Source organism: Sander lucioperca, chromosome 13, assembly GCF_008315115.2.
Source record: "Sander lucioperca isolate FBNREF2018 chromosome 13, SLUC_FBN_1.2, whole genome shotgun sequence".
Taxonomy (NCBI): Eukaryota; Metazoa; Chordata; class Actinopteri; order Perciformes; family Percidae; genus Sander; species Sander lucioperca.
In genome coordinates this window covers 15033288-15052553 of record NC_050185.1, presented here as the reverse complement: position 1 = coordinate 15052553, position 19266 = coordinate 15033288, and the positions used below count along the sequence as shown (strand labels likewise).

The 19266-nt window shown below is 40.5% G+C and overlaps 1 protein-coding gene across 5 annotated transcripts in view; it reads left to right on the top strand.

The window, feature by feature from the left end:
• Window positions 1-19266, top strand: part of LOC116066172 (MAM domain-containing glycosylphosphatidylinositol anchor protein 2) — a 182270-nt gene that overhangs the window by 89486 nt on the left and 73518 nt on the right. For 3 of the 5 annotated variants that reach the window (XM_036008975.1, XM_036008976.1, XM_036008977.1), the window contains 4 exons: window positions 1949-2084; window positions 2340-2609; window positions 16794-16885; window positions 17516-17753. In XM_036008975.1, the coding sequence (XP_035864868.1) occupies window positions 1949-2084; window positions 2340-2609; window positions 16794-16885; window positions 17516-17753 (736 nt within the window). The remainder of the gene's footprint in view (window positions 1-1948; window positions 2085-2339; window positions 2610-16793; window positions 16886-17515; window positions 17754-19266) is intronic. The other 2 variants (XM_031322067.2, XM_031322069.2) reach the window with 1 other exon arrangement.

Below are 19266 nucleotides of genomic sequence, written 5' to 3'. Positions count from 1 at the left end.
GTCTGAAAATATGAGCGCAACCCAAACCCAGAGATTAGCTTTGTGACAGTCCAACCCCAAATAAATCCTCACAAAACCCCTAGTAATTTGCTCATATAAATGGCTAATAACATTATTTTTCACCAATATGTCTGAACTTGCCTGACACCTACTCAGACTATTGAGTTACAAATGTATAACTAAACCAAAATCGTGCCTATGGCGGTGAAGTTGAGTCCATTAGAGTGCAGCCAGGCCTCTACTTTGGCCAGAAAGATTTGTTAATTGAGTTCTTGCGCCTCTATACCATCCTCTCTCAATTATTCTTCATTTCAACTTCATCCCCTTGCACCTTTTTCAGTCTACCAAATGTTTTTATATTCCCACTGATACTGTAGAAATGCAGAGGTGGCATTTCAAACTCTATACAGAGAACCAGATCATAATTAAGTGAGGCTCAGAGAGCTGCGCTTTTACTGTAGAAACTCCTGTCCTTTGTGCTGTCTGCTACTTTCTCCTCCACCTCTCTCTCCATAATTCTCCCCACAAAGTGCCAGAGAATAGCACAATTATCGAAGGTGTAATGGAGCCATTTCTCACCCCTTGTCAGATTCCCACTTCTTTATAGTAGTTATGTTTTGATGTTTATGATGGAGTGGGATGTTTTCTTGCGGTGTGATTTTCTTTGAGCATGTTGTTTAGCTCTTGTGGAGTTAAACGTTTAAAGCTCAGTTAGCAACATATTGCTCATCACCCAGCTGAGGCCCACATCACATTTTTCTATAGCCCTTTGTTTTCGCTTCCACACTCATTTTCATTGCCCCCATGTGGTCAAGTTAGTAGTTTTCCTGCTGCTAGCATGAAAAGTGCCCTCTTTTGCATCTTTACTGCTATGCATTTTAAGTTCATCAAGCTGATTTTGATTATATGTTCCCAAAGACAAGCCTTTAATCCCTCAAATATGTAATGTAATGTCAAAACAAAACTGGAGATTTTCACCTGACAGTGACAATGCACTCCTTCATAATTTCCTTGCCCTTTACTGTTAGCCGTAAGTCCCGTCTCTGAAGCTCTCGTGTACTTTAACTTTCAATCTTTCCATCGATACGGCCATCAATCCCCCATTCCAATTTGGTTTAATGTGTTTGTCCTTTCCATTGCTTTCTCTGCCCCTTGCATTTTCCAAATGGATTTTCCTTCCAATCTGCCTCCCCCTGCTGTAAGTAAAGCTTTCACTCTGAATACCACGGACCTCATCTCCTGATATCTGCTCTGAAGCAGAGGAGATGAAAAAGAAAGGAAGAAGAGTGTGGGGTCCATGGCTAGGCTAATAAAATTAAATTATCCATGACTCTCATTGGATATAAAGGATGTGAGTTATTGGCATGTTGTGTGGACTGCCGCAGCGTGTGTCTGAGTCATGTTTTAATCTATCGCCTCCCCTCTAAACACACACACACACACACACACACACACACACACACACACACACACACACATTGGAGTCAGCCAGATCAAAGGTTCACATTCTCTTCATAGCCTTTTGGGCGGGACTGTGGTTGACAGGCCCAGCTGGAATCAAAAACACATTATAAGTGAGATAGCCGTTTCTGTGGAAGGATCTCCTGCTGAGCCCATCCATATTGCTGTGGCTAAATGGTGAAAATACTGCAGGGCCATTGACTGGAAAGTAATCCATGTGGTGGTATTAAGTTGACACATTTATTTCCTCTTAAACTACCACCATTGTTTTTATGGTAATTTTGAAGTAATATTCTTGAACTCTGCTAGCTTTTCTTTTCATTTTGGGCTTCATTAAAACTGCATACATATTCATCTCTTTGACCTTTCTTTGGCGCTGTTTGGCCTTTGTCATTGTCCCAGGACCTAGTTTTCTGCATTACTTTTACTTGATTATGTTGATATTTTTGCACACATTTGCATACCAGTGTTGGTTTGGTCTGAGCTGCAGGGGGAAACGAAGATTTTGAAGCTGAAGAACCTGCGTCCTCAGGACTACGCCAACTACAGCTGCATCGCCTCCGTCAGAAATGTGTGTGGGATCCCTGACCGCAGTGTTATCTTCAGACTCACCAATAAGACAGGTACTTAAGAGTATTCACTTTTCTGTGTAATCATTTTATAATCATATTATACCCAACATGACTCTTTTTGCAGTGATTTTGATATTATTGAGTAGATTGCGATATTAAACCAGCTACATTCTATAAAGGTGTCTTAATAAATGTAGTAGGACAGACATGGGAACCGGCCGATGAAGTGAACTGACATAACTTTTATAACCAAGTTGTCCATCTTCCGCCAGTCTTCCTAAGACTCCATGCGCTCTACGTCCACAGCCTCCCCATCCATCAAGCTGTTGGTGGAGGATCCTATCGTGGTGAATCCTGGCCAGACGGTCTCCTTGGTGTGCATCACCACAGGTGGAGAGCCGCCCCCCCTTCTCACCTGGGTCAGCACTAATGACAGCCTGCCACAAAGGAGCGTGGTGAAAGGGGGCACGCTCACACTTCCAGCCATCACCTCAGATGAGGCGGGGGTCTACAGCTGCGTGGCTAGCAACAACGTCGGAAACCCGGCCAAGAAGTCCACCACCATCGTGGTGCGAGGTGAGAACACATGACTGCATGGCCAGATATATGGAGCACTTAAAACGTTCAGTATAACATAGATAAAGAAGACATTATGACATAATCAAATGAATAAATAGAGTAAAATAAATTAAATAACTAAATAGTGGAATAATGTGATTACCTCCCTCAAAACATTATTCTGTGTTATTTCATCATTCTAGTTTTCATAATAATTAGAGTGTTCATCATAGAAATCTTGACACGTTTTACTTTATAATGTCACTTTATGACAGTGGAGTTGTCACCACTGTCTCATCACCTTTAGCAACTGTCAGCTAACAAGCTAGCTCTTGCTGGCTGCAACAACCAAAGAGAAATACTCCTTGAGGACATTTATAGAATCAAACCGCTGCTGAAGTAGTCTATATCCTCAACGTTCCACTTCTGGGATCGCTCTGTTGCCGACGGAAATTCTGCCAGATGTCACTCATTTAGGCCGGATATCCGTCGCCTTGAGCTTCCTTTGTGTTGGCATTTTAAACTCCGGTCGATTTATGAGGACTATGGTTAACCTTTTCTCAGATCTCTGCAGGGTAAATCAAGATAGCTTGCTAGACTATCTGTCCAATCTGAGTTTTCTGCTGCATGACTAAAACAACTTTTGAACGTACACACGTTCCACCAAAACAAGTTCCTTCCCGAGGCTATTTTGCAGAGGTGTCGTTGCTCCGTACAGCGCCGTTGCTCCCTACAGTGCTTAGCGCCGCCCCAGATTGTGATTGGTTTAAATAAATGCCAATAAACCAAAGGACGTTTTTCTCCCATCCCGGAAGGCTGTGTGGACTTGCCAGACTCTCCTCCACAGCGCCGCGGTGGAAATGCCATTATAATTTTTTGAAATACAATTTCTTTTCATAGTTAAATCAAAAGTAAGGAATGATGAAATAACATTTCATTAAGCTTTAGTGATTTCTCAAATTGCATAATTTATTGGTTCATTAATATATTTTAGGTTACTGTATTTATTAATATGATTAATATTAAGATTTAGGGCCCTATTTTAATGATCTAAGCGCACGGCGTGATGCGCATGGCGCAGGTGCGTTTAGGGCGTGTCCAAATCCACTTTTCCTAGTTTGATGGCGGAAAAAAGGGTCCGTGCGCCGGGCGCATGGTTCAAAAGGGTTGTACTTAGTGTCTTCATTAATTCATAGGTGTGTTGTGGGCGTAACATACAATAAACCAATCAGAGTGTCAGCTCCTATTTCCTTTAAAAGCCAGGCGCCTTGTACCTTGGCGCATTGCTATTATGATGGCGGATTTGCACCGTAATATTTTTATTTGTAATCTTTTGCATTTTTGTGTGCCGCTGCGCTTCCCTGTGTGTGTGTGTGTAACAAGCATAGTGTGCGCGCGCTGTGGATAAGCCTAGGCGCATTTTACTAATGCGCTGTTAAAATAACAATGAAATGCTGCGCTATTGACTTTAGACCAGGTTTTTGTTTGTCAATGGCGCGATCACTTCCCACTGCCTCAAGATAGCAATACGCCAAGAATTCACCTGAACACACCTCCCTGTAAGACCAGCACGCCCATGGGCGCAAAGATGGGTGCAGATGTATTTGCTATTTAAACCACGTGGCTGCTGGACGGGAAATTGACAACTGCGTTGGTCTTAAAGTGCCCATATTATGAAAAAATCACTTTTTTTTTCCATTTAGAAGAAGTCTCCCGGCTAATCCTGCCTTGTACAGGCCGAAGAGAGTTGGAAACCATCACTTTAAATACACTGATTCAAAGAGTGGTAAACACAAATTTAACAAGAGGGACATTGCTGCCTGTTTGGTCATTGTAAGGAAAATATATTTGTTTTCCCAAGGTGCTTTTCACCTGACTGGCATAGGAGGCAGAAGAGCATTTGATCTTGCTGTAGCTCATTACTGAATTTACCATTCTCAAAGTACCACATTCTGCATGGTTGTCATAATGTCAGTTCCCTATCAACGGGGATACACAGAAGGTGAAGGGGACTTTTACCCATCAACAGACACATGCTATGTACAGCAATGTTAAAAAATACTTTGAAGATTAATACTCAAATAGGTAGGCAATTTTACCATCTGTAAAGAAAAAAAGCTGTTTTGATATATGACCTGCTCAGATGGAACATGATGCATGAGGAAATCGACTTTCATACTCTTAAATTGACTGCTATTACAAAGCTTGAGGATTAAAGGTGGTATGTGACTAGGCTTCCATCTGTGACATAACAGAGGATCCCAACACCCTGAATGTGAAACTGCAGGAACTTCTTGCAGGTGGATAAAAAAGATGCATTAATTAGTGAAAGCCTTACAAACAAAACAAATGTGAATTTTAACTTTCAAGAAAACATCACACACACACACACACACACACAAACGGAATCACATATGAATCGGAGTTTAGCAGATTGGCTCGGAAAGTTTCTCCCAGAGTTTTCTCCTTTCATCCAAGACATTATGTCACAACTCCATCATCAGGTCGCCTCCGTGCTCAGCCTGTTTTGTTTTATGCAGCCATATACTCCATGGGATGAAAATCAAATCATCAACAAATCATTTCTGATGGCCCCCCTGACAGATAAAACCCTCCTCTGCATTGTGAAAGTGCCCATATAGGTGAGGACTTAAGCATTAAGAGGTTTGCATCAAAGAGAAGGTGTCAGGTGTCCTATGGCAGCAAATAAGTCAGAGAACACTCACCGCAGGCAATCGCTGCAATAAATATCACACTGTCATTGCTGTGTTATATGTCTGGAGCTGACAGTGGTTCTCATAGGGAATCTTAAATTAAATATCAACACAAAAAAATCCACCACCTTCCTTAAATATATATAATGTTTAAATACACACTCAATGTGTCACATTTAAGGCTGCTGAGCATTGTCTGTTCTTTATAAGGATTTGATTCTATAGCAGGCAGCTACCATTTTGGCTCTACTGTATCAATCCAGATACCAGAGCATATCCTTAACTGTTGGATCTTTTAAAAAAAATCATATGTGTAAGGATATATCTTTTAGTTAGAGAATTCTAACAGCAATAAATTCTGTCCTGAGTAAATCAACTCAAAAAGTCATCACATACATACACATCACATCACTTCTTTTTTTGAATTTGTAGTCAAAACAAACTAAACCAAAGACATCTATAGGCAGTCTAAAACTAAATTGGGAGATGCTTAAATGACATAATTATCAGTATGTGACAAAGCAAATTAAGGATCAATAAAAACAGAATATAAATTGGTAGCATTCTCATTAGGTTGATGAACAGTCACTCTTGTCAGTGCAGTTCTGGGATCAAGAGATTTAGAACTTTTTTTGGATCAACATACTTAAATGACATGTCAAGTTAGCTTGGACATTGAGAGATAGTGATTAAAGTGACTAAAGTCCAACAAAACATCACTGATGTCAAAATGAATTAGAACCAAGCGCTACAGATGCTGTATAAACTCTAAAACCCAAAAGCAGTCAGGAACGTTATCACTGATCTCACTGTGGCATCGGGATCACTCTCCTGAGTCTGATGAGCTGTCACTGATGCAAATGCAATTTTGGGATCAACACGCACCAGATGACGAGGGTGGGCGATATAACTGTATATATTAGACTACATTGTTTATAGACATATATCATGATTTTGAAATGACCTGCATTCTCATGGTAATATAAAACATAATTAGTGTAATATGTCAACATGAATAGTCTACATATATGAATAGTCTACACATCATGATGAACCCTTTTTTAGAACAATGTCTTCATTGTCTTTGGCACTTTCTCAAACGGATCCCTCCTCTCTGCTGTTACTGAGTGTCACAAGTTTACAGCATATTTCCATATTAAGGTGGCTGGCTGGGTGGGTGGGATGGGATTGGGGTATGCTAAATTCTCACCTTAAGCAGGAAATTTGCATCACCATGGATACTGTTAGATGTTTGAATTTAGAAACAAAAGGATTTTTTTCTTATTTGACTTTAATGTCTGCACATGTTCTGATCATTTAGTCTAAATGCACCATAAAAAGACAAAGCAAAGATTTGTGAGCATGACCAAACTAATATTTGCAAAGTTGCAAGACAAATTAGACTTTTACATGATGATGCAGATATTTGAGAGTTGAATATGAACCTATTTTTGTTTACATAAACAACAAAAAATGTCTAAAAGATCCAAAGTTGTTTTTTTTTTAATTGTGAACAAGACATGTACTGAGTTTTACAGCTGAATACTTATCTTGTCAGTTATTTAGTTGACAGATTATGTACCCCAAACATATCTTTGGCATTTCTGTACTGGCATTTCTTGTTCCTTATCGGCTGACATATACGGTCATATCGGTACATCTGTGATAAGCTCATATCAGCTAATATATATCGAACCCTGGGTGATAATACTAGTAGACTTTGGTGAGTCAACACCAGTGCAGACAGAAGATTTTACAGTCCACTTTCACTCTCCATTAACTAAGATTGCCCTTAAAATGGCAAGAGTGAAAGCACAAATAGAGGCGGTGTGGATAGGCTGAGGTTGCAGTGCCCAGAATGGATTTGAACTGGACTACTTTTTTTAACCCACACTTTTAAATAACTACCATGACCAGCCCGTCCTCATCCTGAAAACGACCATATGTGTCGATTGTGCAAACAGCTCATAACAACCTACAAATACATTTCTTGTCAGGCGGCAAACTCTTGTGGCTGTAGTAATTATCGCAAGAGCCAACATCAAAGTGAGGTGACAAGTATAAGAGCGCCAAATTAATCAAACAAACACAGGATTTGTACTCAGGAGACCGGGGTTCATGTCCCGTGTGAAACTAAAAGTCAACTGTCATTTTGAAATTAACCAAAGTTTTAGGGACCTCACTCTGTGACGCAGTGACGTCTGTTACGTCATGTTACATGAGTCATTTTAGGCAAATCCCTGATGTTTTACTAACCCTAAGTATTTGTGTTGCCTAACCCTATCTACTTCCATTTCACAACGTTTACTATGTGTTTAAAACTGTGACTGTTATAATAAATAGAACGGTCACATGACTACGGTCACATGATTAAACCTCCGCCATGCAGAAGTAAATAGAACGTCGCTTGTGTTTTGTGAATCTTTGGAAATCGACCTATGATGTCGTTAAGGGATGAGGATGTGTTGTCGCTGACCATGGCACTTGAGTTGAGTGTATATCACCCCTAACGCAGTTCCATGGTGACTAAATTATAATCTAACCATGTAGGAATTAAGAAAAGCTACTGTGCTTTATTCTCCTGTAAATCTCACTTGTTGCTTCTTCTCTAGTTGGCTAGACTTTATAATAGAAATTATTGTCATATTTGCACATGTAAATTGTGTCGCTCCACTGGTAACTTTTTACTGATGTCATACTTTGTAGTGAGGAGAAAAGGAAAATTGAAAGAGGATAAGCCAGTCTCGAGGCTAGATCTCAGCAGACCTTTAGTCGCTCTTTGTTTGTTTCTTTTGCTTTGTGTGTGTGTGTGTGTGTGTGTGTGTGTGTGTGTGGGTGGGTGGTAGGCTGAACAATTTTTGAAAATAATCTAATTGCGATTTTTTTCAAAAATATTGCGATTGCGATTTAATATGCTATTATTTTTTAAGCTCTTTGTCTTCTGTATTATTCAACAAAGACAAGCAATAAATCATTGTATAGTATTAACAACACAATATTAGATAGATTAAACAAACTGTTCTTTCCTGGAGGCCAGGCCTGTATGTGATGATGAAATTAGGTGATGTATGAATTTATATGAATGACATCTTTTATTTAACTACTTCAGTCACAGTAGTATATTGAGCACTGACCAAGCCTGGTGTAAACATTCATATGAAAGTCAGAAACAAATCGCACAAACTAAAGTGCAGATTGCAGAAATATAAAAACAAATATGTGTGCTTTACCACACTTAGTAGTATTTAGATTATTGCATTATTATTTACTGTAATGAACATATGTAAACATGTGGATTGCACTTTTTAAACACTGTCTTTTAACTGTCCCTCCCTCCCCTCATGAAGTTGCGTGCCGCGTGCATGACAGCGCCAACGTTGCACTTGCTCAGAGAGGCTATCATTACGTTAGTAGTAGCATGCTGCTACTGGTCTTGGCGTGGGATTAACTGTACTAATAAAACCATTGAAACAACGCATCCACGCTGCTGTGAAAGCTCCCCGAACGTCATTTATCAGAGTCTGGTTGTTACCCCTCTCCGCGGCAGTCTCCTCCACTCCATATCTTTATAACGGAGCTAGCTAACTGGAGCTAACTGCTAATCAGAGCTAATCGTTGCTAACCGAGCCTTCAGTTCTGCGTGCCTGTATCCATTAACTGCATGTATGGACTCGAGCCCGAATAAAACCCTTCATTTTATTAAAATGGCTGTAAAAGTTTTAAACTACAACTCAGAGTTGTTTGAATGACAGAAATCTTCTCAAGGTACGGCGTAGCGTTAGCGTGCTAAGTTGATGCTTTCTCTGCGGAGTGCAGACTGATTTGCTCTCGCGAGTCACGTGACCAAATCGCAGCCTTTGCGATTAGGAAATCACGTTTTAACATATTGCGATATTATTGCAAATGCAATTAATCGTTCAGCCCTAGTGGGTGGAGTGAGGTAATGTGATGTCTGCTTTTTTGGGGGGGAGTAGGGGACATGAAAGGAAGGAGCTATGGTTTGTGTGTGTGTGTGTGTGTGTGTGTGTGTGTGTGTGTGTGCGTGCGTGTGTGTGATTTGGTGCTGCAATACTCAGTTAATTTTGCGTGTTATGCAGGGTCACCTTGTGGCCTCATCGTTGCCTATCTCAGCTTGTTCAGCCTCCTCTCCAGTCCTTGAGAAGCATCTCAAAGTGCTGTTGCCAAAGGGGGCTGTGTGTGAAAACACACATCTCTCCCCAGCAGATGGTAGTTTCTCTGGCCATACTGTCCCACCAGCCAGACTGCCTTCCAGGGCTTGGCCATCTCCACAGCCAGCCCAGCAGGCGGCTACTGGCATCACATCACCCTGCTGACAAGATCCTTTTTATGGATTAAGGGTCCGCAACACGTCTTCAAATGCAGGTCAATACCCTGCCTTCCCTGGCCACTTCAGTCCACTCTGTCCTCAACAAACACACCAGTTTGTGACATATCGGCTGCAACAATGCAAAGATACTTTGCGCCAGTTGTTCCTTCCTTTCTTTTGTTGCTCAGATATGAGTAGGCAGCTCTCAAATGGAGAGTTGGTGAATTGAGACAAGAAGGAATTTTGTTTTTACGTCTCCCCACACACAGACATAGACTTTGTGCATGTGTTTCCTGTCATTTTGCTAAGCAATGTGTTTCCCCTCTGTCTGATGTGTGAGAAATGAGCATTGCTGTAGCTATCAAGGATGTAAAATCAAACGCAGCTGTGTTGTCGTCGGATTTTCTCGACAATTCCTCCAGGGCTTCCTGACAGATTCAGGTATGAAGCTTTTACAGCCAACGCATCCATCATTCCAACCTGCTAACGTAGACACAAATAATTCCGCACACCCTCACACGAACACACATTCAAGCATAAACACAAAGTCAAACACACAAGCTACCATCCACATTTTGTAACTCTGATTGGAAGCTTGCCATTATTTATAGAAAAACAGAAATGCAATCTTTTCAAATGTGAGCTCCCCGCTGTTGATATTTAGACTGTTTGGTGAGGAAAAAACAATCATGACATGCCTTGTAAAAACCTGGCTGTCAGAATGTGAATCAACATGTGAATGACCCTTATCAAATTTGCTTTATAAATTCTGGTCGAAACCTGAATAGATTTCCATCCATGAATGCCAGATTTAATGGCTGGATGGCCAGAACTGGCACAGGAAGGCCAATCTCTTGGGCTTCGGCCCTAAGGACCGTCTGTGTGTATTTGTATTTGCATGAGTGTGCAAGTACATGTGCATGTGCCTGTTTTGTTTGTGCATTCAGCGCCCGCGCCTGAGGTCAGGCTGAAGGTTGAGAGCAGCAGTTAGGACTAATTTTCTTCCTGCTAAAGAATGGTCATGTGTGAGTGGCCGTGATATTGTAAAGGTGCTGATGCATGGTAGAATGTGTTGGTGCTAATGTGAAGATGCATGGAGTGATAATAGGAAAATGAAAGGTGTTTGGATGACGGTGCAGATGTGTGTTTGCGAGCGAATGCCTTGTGTTTTGAACCATGCTAATGCCCGTTGTCCTTTTTTGTGTTCAACCTTGAGCGGATGAGAGGAGGCCGAGGAGAATGGCAGTTAGAGGGACATCCATCTGTCTCTGAGAGATGAGCAGAGAGAATTCACAGAGTGAATGGAGAGCACAGCATGATGCCTGCTGACAGACAGACAGACAGGAGTGACTGAAAAATGAGATGGACTGATGGGTAGATATAGGAGGATAATAATTCCGAGTGAGAGCGGAGTGAGACATGTTTTCCTTCTCTACCAGACAAAGGCAGGGAGAGTGCACTGGGGTGAGTTCGGGGGGACAGTTTTCTGCATTTGTGTGTGCTCATAAGTGATGCCATTGTGTCTTTGTCATTTTGTACCCACATACATGCATGTCATAATCAGTATATCAGGGCTGTGTGCACTTTTGCCCTGCTAAGAAGCTCCCCTGAGGTAGTATTGTAATCCTGCCGTGCGACACAAGGTCTCTGTAGAAGAAGGCCTCAACCGGGGCTTTTTTGCTTTGTGTGATTATCTGCACTTTTCATGTTCAGGCCACCCATTATTCCCACAGGCTATTAAAGCTAGGGAGAATCATACAGGCTCGCTGCAGGAAAAAGCACTTCAGTTTGCGGTTAAAAAAAAAAGAGAACACAGAAACACTGTAATATGTTTGGTAATGATCCAAAAGAATTGAATATCCACTGGATAACCATTGAACCGCATGCAATCACTCGGGCAAAAGAGGGTACAGGATCTAATGCAAATGTAAGCATATGCAGAGCCTTCATCTCTTCTCTTGTAATAACCATGAAGAAAGTAGCTCCTGTAAGTGTCCCTATAGCGGATGTTTTACTGCTTGGCATGTTGCCACAGTCAAGGTTCAATGACAGAAAACTCTGATGATGATAAAAGGAAACCAGCTTCCAAAATTCATCAATAATTCATTTAGAATTTGTGTGTGCGTAGGTTGACTTATGTTTTGTGCCCCAGCGCCTGTGATACAATGATGTTGTTGTTTTTTTGTTTTTTATAAATAACTCACTGGTGCCTGAGATGTGTGTTTAAATTTTGCTTATTCTGCTGATGAGTTCTTGCTTTTGTTTGCACCTAATGAAGGAGATACTGCTAGACCAGCCTTGCTAACAAGCTGTGGTATGTCTTACATTAATCCTGCTGCAAATCCTTTACTATTTCCCATACAGTACAAACTGCAACCATGATCTTTTATTGAATCTGACAGATATGCCTTAATTCAACTTATGCTGATTTTCTAGATGATGGTTTGTGCTGTTTTTGCCTAACCAACAGCTGACATCTTAACAAAAATGTAACAGTAGCTTTGCGTAGTTGTAGGGTTGTAAAGACTAAGCACTACGTGCTTTATCAGAAAACTGATATAAAACTCTGAGAGTCAGCTGCATCGTTATAGTACCACAGATCCAACCTAAATTCTGCAAACATTTGGTAATTCTCCCTGTGCACTTATGGTTGACCCACCCCTCTCCTGTTAGCTTGCTGTGTTCCCAAATGACATGCTTGTTTAAGCTAGCCACAACTTTCCCACACTGAAAGAAATGGCAAACTACTATAAACACTGACAGAATATCTTTACAACACACACTTTACTACACAATTGTATCATACATTCTTAGAAGAGTAGTGGAATTGGAGGGCAGAGCAACTTGTTTCCATTCACTGCTCTAATGCTCTCAGCTACTGAATGTTAGCAAAGTCAGATAATAATAAGTTTAATAATATTAATACGTTTATTTGGTATAGCATCTTTTACAGACAAAGTGGTTCTCATGATAAACATTTGTTAAAATACAATAGGGTCCAAACAGAAAATAAGCAAGCAAAAATAAATAAAATACCAGTGAAGGTAAAAGACTAAAAACCCAAAGTTACAAACATGAAACAAAAGCAAGTTTAAACAAGTGTTTGACTATGTTTGAACTGACTATGTTTATACAAACTATGTTTGAACCGAATGCTGGCTTCACCCTATCCCAAGCCATCCAGCTTGATCACCACTTCAACTTAACAGCTCTTTCAGGAACCAGGCAGGAGACAGTTGTGGAGCTCTAGGATTTTATTACTAAACTACTGTATGACCAGGATCTGTGTGCAAATCTGATGCTTTCACAGCACAGATGATGATCAAGATACCAAAACGTGAGTAAAACATGAAGGTTGGCATCTGTAATTAGCAGCTAATGCCACTTCCAGTTGGCTCCTAATTCCTGCAAAAATTTCTCCAGTGTACCTAACCCTGACCGTGTGCTTATCTCTGTCGGTGTGGCAGAAGGAATAGTTCTCTGGGGTATCCAGTGTTTTAAATAAAACTGGAGCGAATAATTGATTTATTTTAGTGTCACTTTAAATATAAAATTTAAATTGCGGATGAATCGAATCAGCTTTGAGTCACAGAATACAGTATTGTATAATTACAAAGCTTTTGTTGTGGATTGTGGACTGTGTATCTAGCTACTTGTCGAATCATCTGAGAGGGAGAGATACACACCCCTACTCTGTTGTTATGGAGATGGATCTGTTGAGCTCAGATCCATCTCCATAACAACTGAGCAAACTCAATCCGCTAATGAAGACTGTTTGATATAATTGAAAGCTCCAGAAATGCTAGTACAGTAGGTAGACCTTAAGTTGGATTTTTTTTTTTTGTCAAACTTCATAAACATACATTGTTCATTACAAATCTATTGTATCAAAGAGGTGTTCATGATATTTTGTCCATTCTACATACCTAGAATACTGACTCACTATTTTCTACTGTACAGTATACACACGTACCCTTGTAAGATATAAATGATGTTGTGGAAATTGTGAAACAATAGTCAGAGACATAGTTTACCTCCAGAGCAAATGGGAAAGTTCTGTTTCCAAGTGGAGCCCTTGTTAAAGATTCATGCAACTTCTGCCATGAATTGCTTATCAGAAATGGGGAAGGAAGAGTGACAGCGCACCACCACCCGATAAAGTCTCCCAACTTTGCACTTCTCACCTAACACACTCAACCACAGTCCCTTTTAAAATACCTCCAGTTTCCTCCCATGCATAAGGGAACAGGCACCGTTTTAGTCACTTCAGCTGTCCAGCAGAATTTACTACAACCAGGTGAAGTAATGCCCACTTATCTCTCCTGTACACAAATGTAGTCGATTTACAGGAATGCCTACTTGCTATTCAATATTTATGGTCAGATAAATTTGCAGGAGAAGGAGGCAGGAAGGGAACCGATTCTGAAATATGCATGAGCGCACATATGCAGCACTGGCCATTCTGACGTGCACTGCAGCTCTGTGCGGAAATGAGGGGAAGTGTGGGAAAAGTAGGGAACGGAAAAGTGCCATAGAGATTTAATCAGACATTTCTACTCCCGGTTGGGATGGGATCTTTGCACCTTGCAAGGCAGACCATTTTTCTTAGCAAAGTTGACAGTAAGTCTCGCCTTTTAATATTTTCTGTTTACAGTAAACATTAAACACAGCATTCTCACTGTGTTTAATGTTTCTTAAAGAAGTGGTTGCAGATATTCAGATGTTAGCTCTAATGCTTGGTGGTGACGTACTGATGAGTATTATAATATAGCGAGTCTCTGGTGTGTTGTTATTATCATGGATTTTAGTGAGTTTTTTTTAGAAGTGGAGCATGAGCAGCCAGTTCATTGTGGACTATAATCTGTTCTTCCCTTATGTCAGTGATGAGTCCAGATCTTGTTATTCATAAATATGCAAGTAGATGGAGAATATGATAATTGACTAGTTTACTGATCTTGGACCTCGGCATATGTAAGTAAATACCTCTACTCTACAAACAGAGGCACATTACGAAAAACCCTAAGGTTTGTCGACTTTCTCATTATGCCCCCATTGGCTGGACAAAGTGTTGGGCAATTGAAGGAGGTGAAAGACATAGGATTGTAGGGGTCAATGGTCTCATTAGTAGTATCTGCACAGCATCAGAATTGTATTTAGCCAAAAGATCCAATGTTATTCAGCAGCCCAATTTTGTGTTTTGTGCTGATAACAGGGATGTGTTGTTAAATAAATCGCCTCTGAAGCAAATTTATAATACATGCCTACCTAGAGCCGTGACCTAGCTAAATGACACGTGCATGTCAGTTGAAATGTATCAGTCATGGTGGCGAGTGGATAACTGATAAAGAGGTGACGCACATGACGTGTTTGACAGTAAACACAACGGAACAACAGAAGACAATGACCTGAGTTCATTCTAACAAATTAATGGGTGTGTGTGTTGGTGGATTAGATAATGCTTTCTTAAGAAGCAGCTATCAATTCTGCTGAGGATTTCGCAGAGACACAAAAGCCTTTTCCAGCTGTCACGATATAACTACAACTTTGTCTTCGGGTTTTTCACCTTCTAACATGTCTTCTGTATGTTTGAAGGAAATCTATCCACTTAATGGCTTCCACCACTGAGTTTGTATTGCCTCATTGACCTTATACTATGTATGTTGGCTTTAAGGAAATTGAATCTTGGCATGTATGTAGTAGATGTACACTGTAATGCAGAGCTGGGCCGAAGCAGGAAATGAACAAGGGTTGCAGATAAAGCTTCGTATTATCCTCACATCCTTAAAGGTCACAGACATATGCTGCTTACCATATTATGCTAATTGCCACAGTTTCCATGCTAGTACTATTGCATTTATTACAACATGACTGATAGACAGAACCTATATATATATATATATATATATGTGTCTGTGTAATTTATGGGATACAAGAATGAATGTACAATGGCGTTTGTGAGAATTTGCCTGTTGCCATGATTTGTAATATTTTTATCTGACACGCCATGTCAGAAATAGGATTCTCTGCCTGCCGACGCTGATTTCAAACGCGAGGAGGAAGATCATGTCAAGGAGGCGTGTGTCAATCGCCTCTCCCCTCAACGTGCAGCTCGGCAGGAATCACAATGTTTTGCACATTCAATTTCCTGTGTTTAAATCTGACACGCACGTTTTGTTTTCGTTTTCCCTTTACCAAACTGAATATGATAATGTCACTTGGGAATTGCTAGATGAAAAGATTTCCATGGTGCCGTCAGCTTTTTTTTGTCTTTTTTTTTTTTTTTTTTTTGTAGAGGAGATGAATTGAACAGTAGGCGCAGGGTTTGGAACCAATACAGCATGCATTATAATGAAATCATCTTCTTTTTTCTGTTCACACAAGCTACGCTTTGAAAATGGAGTTTGCAAACCAAATTGGATTAGAAATGGTGGATATTGTGTTAGGTATCTCTCCAATTTCACAGTGTGTTTGAGTGTGGGTTTGTTTGTGTGTGTGTGTGTGTGTGTGTGTGTGTGTGTGTGTGTGTGTGTGTGTGTGTGTGTGTGTGTGTGTGTGTGTGTAAACCTGCTTAAAAGGCTGTCAAATTCTTGAGTCCGTAGCTATCAATATTAATATTGATTCAAAGCTTTAGTCTTCAAAACAAACATACAATTCTGTTTCATCTCTTTGACCCTTCGGCAGCATCAAAAACTAAACTTTTAGTTGTTGTTTTGAAGAACAGTTACAGTTGTCATATCCAAGTCTACACTTTTGGTTTAATACCACTTTTATGATTTCACGACCCCAGTACTGAACTGACACTTCTAGGCTCAGATCAGTTACATCAGGTAGCTGTGACACTACTAAGTCGTTCTATACATTTGAACAATGTGTGACTCAAAGACTGAGCAGGTACGAGCAACACAGTCAGGTTTACAGTATGTTCGCTGGAGATGCATAAAAACGATTTACAGCCCAAGTGTGGACATTGGGCAAAGTAAAAAAATCAATTCCTGTCTTTGGGATTAAATCTCAGAAATCACATCAATGTGACAAGAAGAGCCATAACCTACAGGAAGAAAACAGGTTTCAGAGTTTGTTCCAGCATTGTGTCGTAGACTTGCACAAGGAACGAGTGCAAAAGTAAATCTGGTTCTAATAAAATGGATTATCTCTTCACAGCTTTGAAAAAGGGGCGATTCTGGATCACTCCCGACCCCTACCACAATGACGACAACATCCAGATTGGACGTGAAGTCAAGATATCTTGTCAGGTATAGTTGCACTGGCAGAGTAAACACACACATGTATGCAGGGGCGGACTGGGACAAAAATTCGGCCCTGGCAATTCCGTCCCTTACCGGCCCAATTTCAGACGGGGACATTATTTACTTTATAATTGCAAAAACCAGGCTCTCGTGAGATTATGGCACCAGCAGCATGAGGCACACTTACAGGCTTTCATAATGAAATAATACACACACTGGAGCAATTCATAAAACATTCAAATAAACTACCATGGCACCATCTTAGAATACAATGGAAATGCGTGCATATTTAAAACATATTATTACATACTTAAACAGCCAAAACACCAAAGTACGAAGACATAGCTAGCAGACCAGACGCAAGCTTTTATTTTGAAAAGTAGACGCCCAACAGCACCAGACGGGAGGCTCCAGGCTGCAGCCGTACAATGTTGCATATTTTTGTTAGTGTGAAACGCCAGTGTTACCAAATTTTTGCTTTTTTCCAGCAGCCCAAATCGGCCCAAGAGTGCATCGGCCCTTCTGGCCTTTGCCAGAACTGCCAGATTGCCAGTCCGCCTATGAATGTATGCATATAATAAACATTAAGTTACTCAAAAATGCAACACAAATAAAAATGTGCTGAATGTCCTATAGGTGGAGGCGACCCCACCAGAGGAGCTGACTTTTAGCTGGCTGAAGAATGGCCGCGCCCTGCGGAGCTCAGAGCGTATGGTCATCACCCAGACGGACCCCGACATCTCCCCCGGGACCACCAACCTGGACATCATAGACCTCAAGTTCACCGACTTTGGCACGTACACCTGCGTGGCTGCGCTGAAGGGAGGAGGCATCCCTGATATCAGCATTGATGTCAACATCTCTTCCACTACTGGTGAGCCTCACACCCCTTTGTGTCAGTGACGCATCTACGCACCTCCCGCAACACATTCGACACACACATCTTGTAGCCACTTTAGTCATACATACATGCTTTAGAAGATCAAGAGATTGAAAATGCTTAGTGACCAAGCAAAGGAAAGAAAAAAAAACATGGCTGTGTTTCTTACGCTGTGGGGATTGGGACTTTAACTGTTTTTAACAATTGATGTCTTATTTTTGTAGTTTTTGTTATCAATCCTATCAGTTTTGATATCATTCTATTCTAATCGTGTCCAGTCAGTGAGTTATTCGAACCATTTATTTACAACTAAGGATAAAACACAGTACATTTTAGTTGTGATCTTCTATTGCCTTGTAAAACTCTATGCATTTACAACTATGTTAAATACAGTAGGTCAAAGTTGAACAAGAAACTTACTATCCGCTATCTACTGAAAAACATTCACTCACAACTCAAGTTCTTCTTGGTATTTGTCTCTAGGTAAGTGGTTCATGTTATACAATTAAACTGATGGCTAAAGTGGTTGCTCTTAAAGCTGTTCCCTTTAAATGGTCACTTCACCCAAATCATGTTTTCCCACTTATCTCATGTGGTATAACGCAATGCAGAAACTTTTGGTTCTATCTGCGCAGGGTTTTCACATATCTGCAGCTGAGAATACTAAACCACAACAATACAATGGAGGTGAATGAAGTTGTGTCTGTTTAAATTATCAAAACCTAAGCAGATAAAGGCAAAACTGTGTGTGTGTGTGTGTGTGTGTGTGTGTGTGTGTGTGTGTGTGTGTGTGTGTGTGTGTGTGTGTGTGTGTGTGTGTGTGCGTGCGTGATTTGGGTGAACCGACATTTTAAGTGCACAATCTCCACAGGATGAGTTTTCTTTAGACTGTAGTCACTGCCTGACTAAATTCAATGAATCTGTCCCAGGCTGAAACTGTAATTCCTTGTTATTGCACATAATTGTAACACAGCAACTCCATTGGTCCAACTAATCAGAGACTAAACATCCATCGTCCTCCCATCTAATTGGCTGCTTCCACCACTGTTCTGACTAACGTTTGTATATAGCATGTTAGTAACACAACATACCAGTCCACCTTGTCTACTGAGCTGCATCATTCTAGTTAATTTTTAGTCGTGGCATGTTGAGTAGTCTCATAGAAACAGAACAGTTTTACAAGCAGCAGTTCGTTGTCTTTTAGATACTCTGCTTTCTTGTTGTGCACGGTTGTTTCAAAAGAAGGCAAAGTGTAGGTGCTAAGATAATAAAAACATTCAATCTTTAAAAGTATAATCAGAGGACAAAAAAAAAATCTGCTGTCAATCATCCCCTTTTTCTATCTATTGTTTTAGATTCAAACATCAATCAACCCTCTCTGCTGTCAGATTTAATAAGAAAGAAGGCGGGAACAGCTTCACAGGCTACAAAAGAAAGCCAGGCTTTTAGAAGACTGCTACATAGCACATTGAGTACAGTTAACAATACATTTTGTGCGTACTCGCAG